A 6,000-nucleotide genomic window follows, 5' to 3' on the forward strand; every position below is an offset into this window, starting at 1 on the left:
CGGAAATTTGCGTATTTCCTGATTCATTTAGGAAATACATGTTTTTCCTAAACAGCTAAGGAAATACATGAATTTCCTAAAAGAGTTGGGAAATTCACGTATTTCCTAAAATAAAACGCCAACAATTACATGGATTTTCTAATCTATAAATACACCCAAACGATGCACGAAAATTGTAAAGAAATGAGAAATAGTCCCTTTCATTTTGCTACATTTATTCAATTATTATTTATTAAAACGGGGGTTTATAAAATGCACTTATTCACAAAATTGTACTACTCTCGATCATATGAACATATTGGACTAAAACAATTAGCATAATCAAAGTAAACTTTTTAGCACATAAACACCCCATGTAATAGGCTCTAGTTCCTGTGGGACAAACATTTTAAGAATTCCATCATCAAGTAAACTTGCGCCATCTTGTTTCAGTCACAATAAAATCTGCTTGAATCAGCATTTGTTTTTACACGCGAGACTTCCATGGCACGGTGAAACAGTTTAAAACAATGCAGTACAAAAGTAAAATCAGCATTTGTTTTTACACTCGAGAATTCCATGGCACGGGGAAACAGTTTAAAAAATGCACTTAGTCACAAAAATTGTACTACTCTCGATCATATGAACATATTGGACTAAAACAATTAGCATAATCAAAGTAAACTTTTTAGCACATAAACACCTCATGTCCCTAATAGGCTCTAGTTCCTGTGGGGAACAAATTTTAAGAATCATCATCATCAAGTAAACTTGCGCCATCTTGTTTCAGTCACAATAAAATCTGCTTGAATCAGCATTTGTTTTTACACGCGAGACTTCCATGGCACGGAGAAACAGTTTAAACAAAGGCATTTATTCACAAAATTATACTACTCTCGATGATATGAACATATTGGGATTAAAAAACTAGCATAATAAAAGTAAACTTGTGCCACCTTGTTTCAGTCACAATGAAATCTGCTTGAGTCAGCATTTGTTTTTACACGTGAGACTTCCTTGGCACCTGCTGTTGCATTTTAGTTTATGTTTGAAACATTTGCATTTCTTTGTTGCACATTTCCTTCCAATTCCTCTCTCACCAACGCAGTTGCACTTGATGAAGCCCTGACCTCCCCCAAGAGATTCGCTTATAACTGCTTCGCGGAGTGAGAGAGCATTGGTGAGATCAACAGAACCTTCACTTAGAAAGTGTTCTTGACAGACGTCAATCTGATTCCTGGAGTATCTGCCCTTCAGTACACCCTTTCTAACCCCAAGCTTGTACATGTCATTTTCATTTCTGTTCAAGACAATGGCAATGATGTTACGAAGATCCCCTCTACCTCGATCCACCAATGGAATTGGAATCATGACGCTGTCACTTTTGTTTGCTGCCATCGGATTTGTCCTGCTTCTCTTTAGCCTTCGCTCCGCTTGGTTCGTCGTTTCTTGCTGAGTTCTCTTGCGCGTCTCCGATATTTTATCTAAATGACTGTCCACTGACACACCTTGTACTTCCTCAATTGACACACCTGAATAGTTCACGCTTTTTTCACTTCCTGTATGATGTCTCCATATTCTTCCCGTGTTATCAGGTATGTGGTATCCTTTTCTGCCCTTAAATTCCTTAAACAATGTTCCCGAGCTTCCATTTTGTACAGGTCCACACTCCACTGATCTATGTGAATGCCTTGGTCACACAAGAAACACAACACATTTCACTAACTTGTGAACACTTGTTCAACTTCCTGGCAGATTGACAACAAATTCATAGTCCGTGTACACATCGTCTCTTATTTTCAGGAAATTCGTGAATAATTCACAGTTCGTGCATAATAAAAGTCTCACGTGTCGGGGAAAACAAGTATTTTACACAAGTATTCGGCGCCCTTCGTTTGGGTGTATTTATAGATCAGGAAATCCATGTAATTGTTTGCGTTTTATTTTTGGAAATACGTGAATTTCCTAAATGAATCAGGAAATACGCGAATTTCCTAACTTCACGGATTGCCTGTAACATATACATATTATCTGTCTGATTTCTTACCTGATTTTGTTAAACCTATTTTTCTTTTCTTTTTGTTTGTATGTATGGAAGTGTATTTCGCCAATTTATTTTGGTTGTATAGTATTGTTGTATTTGTCCGCTCAATTTGTATACATATATTAACTGTCTGATTTGTTACCTTGTTTTGTTAAAGTTATATCTTTGTTTCAAAGCCCTCTGGGCCCAAAACAATAAAATACTTGACTTGACTTGACTTGTTATCTTGGTCTTCTCCTTCGCACGTTGTTTTGTTGGCACAGAGCCGGTTAACCAGCTTTGGTATCTAGGTCTTATCCTTCCCACGTTGTTTTGTAGGCAGAGTGCCAGATAACCTGCTTTGTAATCTTGGTCTTATCCTGTCCACGTTGTTTTGTTGTCACCGTGCCAGATAACCAGCTTTGTAATCTTGGTCCTATCCTGCGACGTTGTTTGGCACAGAGGTGGAGGCTGGATATGCTAGTGGCAGCTGCAGCGGCAGCACGGTGTGCACGGTCCACGCCTCGTGTGTGGAAAACATCTGTCAGTGTGACGACGGCTTTGAAATCTTTCCGCTCACCTTTACCTGTGCACGTGAGTGTTGGACTTAATGTACTGCAGCGTTCCTTCACAGTAATATATAAAGAGAGAGAGAGAGAGAGAGAGAGAGAGAGAGAGAGAGAGAGAGAGAGAGAGAGAGAGAGAGAGAGAGAGAGAGAGAGAGAAACATGTTTGATTCAACTGAGTAACCTTACCAATAAGCAAATTGTGATGTTTGGGATGAAAACCAACCAAGGGCAATGTGCAGAAACCAACTTTCAACGTTGTTGATGCAAGAGCTTTGAAGATTGACATTTTACATTGCTTTGATTACTCCAAAACACAACCTCCAACTGTTACACGTTACTTGAGCGTATGTGAAGCTAATCGTTGAAACTTCCAATGCTTTAATGGATTATTATGTCATCTAGACATGTTCATATGTTCGAGTTTGTGTTACAAACTATAACGATGTCATTTTCTTCAATGCCTATAGAGCACAAGTGAATGCATATTACAAGTTTACATCACTGTTCATTGGCTCTATCGACGCCCGTCTTTAACCGATTGCTTCCCTTTATATAATAAACCGTCCATAGATCGTCGTCATCCCGAACAAAATCCTTTGACTGGTGTCAGCCTCCTCAGAAGTCGTAAAAGGCCTGTTTTGGCGTCATTTTGGCCAATTGACACGTCACTCATAAGGTGCCAGTTCAGTCTTGTTGAAACGGCTTTTTTTTTACGGGGGTGGTGGGGGGGGGGGGGGGATGGGGGTCATAGGTAGTAAAAATCCCCCGGGGTTTGGGGCCTTAAAAGGAAGGGCGTCTTCTAAGGGGCAAGGTGGTTCAGGGAAGAGCAGGGGTAACAAAGGCAAGTCGTGTGCAAGCAGTTTTTGTTTTTGTTTTTCTGTTTGTTTAATTTTTTGAACTAACTATTCTTGTACTTTTTTTCATTCCAAATGTTTTCGATGATGTAATAAATCGAAATCATGAAAAAGTTGCTTAGCTATTGAGAACTTCCAGCGGATAATTTCCCCAGAATTACCCATTCTATTTTTTTAATAGTAACATCGGCTTTTGGGAAAATGGTATGCGATATGGATAACACCGCGACTACATGTAATGATGAGATCAAGAAAACGTACAAAACATACATACGAACAGGGAAACTCTGAATCCGGCAAGTTGACAAATGCTCGATGTGATAACCCGTGCATGTGTAAGCTAAGTTTGCAGTTCAAGTTTTAGTTTTCACGCCTTTGTATCGTGTGCCTCGTTGGCAAGGTGGCAATACGTTTGCCTTCGGTGCTGGAGGTCTCGAGTTCGAGTCCTGTAATTAGAAAGACTTTTGTAACACTTTTTCTTTAATTTTTCAACTTTTTTTCTTCTTTTCTGAACTCTATTAATTCTTGTATTTTATTCTTTTTATATTTAGTCAAGTTTTGACTAAATATTTTAACATCGAGGGGGAATCGAAACGAGGGTATGGTGTATGTGCGTCTGTCTGTGTGTGTGTGTGTGTGTGTAGAGCGATTCAGACTAAACTACTGGACCGATCTTTATGAAATTTGACATGAGAGTTCCTGGGTATGAAATCCCCGAACGTTTTTTTTCATTTTTTTGATAAATGTCTTTGATGACGTCATATCCGGCTTTTCGTGAAAGTTGAGGCGGCACTGTCACGCCCTCATTTTTCAACCAAATTGGTTGAAATTTTCGTCAAGTACTCTTCGACGAAGCCCGGGGTTCGGTATTGCATTTCAGCTTGGTGGCTTAAAAATTAATTAATGACTTTGGTCATTAAAAATCTGAAAATTGTAAAAAAAAATAAAAATTTATAAAACGATCCAAATTTACGTTTATCTTATTCTCCATCACTTGCCGATTCCAAAAACATATAAATATGTTATATTCGGATTAAAAACAAGCTCTGAAAATTAAATATATAAAAATTATTATCAAATTTTTTTCCCCGAAATCAATTTAAAAACACTTTCATCTTATTCCTTGTCGGTTCCTGATTCCAAAAATATATAGATATGATATGTTTGGATTAAAAACACGCTCAGAAAGTTAAAACGAAGAGAGGTACAGAAAAGCGTGCTATCCTTCTCAGCGCAACGAATACCCCGCTCTTCTTGTCCATTCCACGTGCACTGCCTTTGCCACGGGCGGTGGAGTGACGATGCTACGAGTATACGGTCTTGCTGCGTTGCGTTGCGTTCAGTTTCATTCTGTGAGTTCGACAGCTACTTGACTAAATATTGTATTTTCGCCTTACGCGACTTGTTGATTTATTCCAAAGGTTTTGAGTCGTGTATCTAACATCAAATATAATGCGTAAGTGCTCTTGAACAGCTTTTCCAGAATCTGGTATTCTATTTTTGACTCACATGCGAAGCAAAAGTGAGTCTATGTACTCACCCGAGTCGTCCGTCCGTCCGTCCGGACGTCCGTCCGTCCGTCCGTCCGTCCGTCCGGAAAACTTTAACGTTGGATATTTCTTGGACACTATTCAGTCTATCAGTACCAAATTTGGCAAGATGGTGTATGATGACAAGGCCCCAAAAAACATACATAGCATCTTGACCTTGCTTCAAGGTCAAGGTCGCAGGGGCCATAAATGTTGCCTAAAAAACAGCTATTGTTCACATTTTTCACATTTTCTCTGAAGTTTTTGAGATTCAATACCTCACCTATATATGATATATAGGGCAAAGTAAGCCCCATCTTTTGATACCAGTTTGGTTTACCTTGCTTCAAGGTCAAGGTCACAGGAGCTCTTCAAAGTTGGATTGTATACATATTTTGAAGTGACCTTGACCCTGAACTATGGAAGATAACTGTTTCAAACTTAAAAATTATGTGGGGCATATGTTATGCTTTCATCATGAGACACATTTGGTCACATATGATCAAGGTCAAGGTCACTTTGACCCTTATGAAATGTGACCAAAATAAGGTAGTGAACCACTAAAAGTGACCATATCTCATGGTAGAAAGAGCCAATAAGCACCATTGTACTTCCTATGTCTTGAATTAACAGCTTTGTGTTGCATGACCTTGGATGACCTTGACCTTGGGTCAAGGTCACATGCATTTTGGTAGGAAAAATGTGTAAAGCATGTGAGTCGTATGGGCTTTGCCCTTCTTGTTAGTTCGGGATATCCCCAAGAAAAGGCCTAAGGGCATATGTGACGCCGCGCGTCGACTGATAGTAATGGTAGTAGAGTACTTCTGGTATAATGGAATTCTGCTATGGAGTTATTGCAGAAGATAAATTCTATGTAATTCAAATTACATTCAGAAAAGGTGAGTCATATGAGCATTTGCTTTTCTTCTTTTTCAGATGCAGTTGGGAAGATCAACAGCAATTGTGACACCGTCTGCAGCACCGGCTTGATCTGCGAAAGGACAAAATGCAGTGAGACTGGGCACTTGCTATTCTTGTTCTGCGTT

General features: G+C 39.2%; 1 protein-coding gene across 2 annotated transcripts in view; it reads left to right on the forward strand.

Annotated features, from left to right (window-relative positions):
• LOC138970602 (uncharacterized) overlaps positions 1-6,000 on the forward strand; it is a 244,468-nt gene that overhangs the window by 119,497 nt on the left and 118,971 nt on the right. For both annotated transcript variants that reach the window (XM_070343070.1, XM_070343071.1), the window contains exons 15-16: positions 2,465-2,596; positions 5,891-5,965. In XM_070343070.1, coding sequence (XP_070199171.1) covers positions 2,465-2,596; positions 5,891-5,965 — 207 coding nt within the window. The remainder of the gene's footprint in view (positions 1-2,464; positions 2,597-5,890; positions 5,966-6,000) is intronic.

The sequence above is a fragment of the Littorina saxatilis genome, linkage group LG7 (assembly GCF_037325665.1).
Source record: "Littorina saxatilis isolate snail1 linkage group LG7, US_GU_Lsax_2.0, whole genome shotgun sequence".
Lineage (NCBI taxonomy): Eukaryota > Metazoa > Mollusca > Gastropoda > Littorinimorpha > Littorinidae > Littorina > Littorina saxatilis.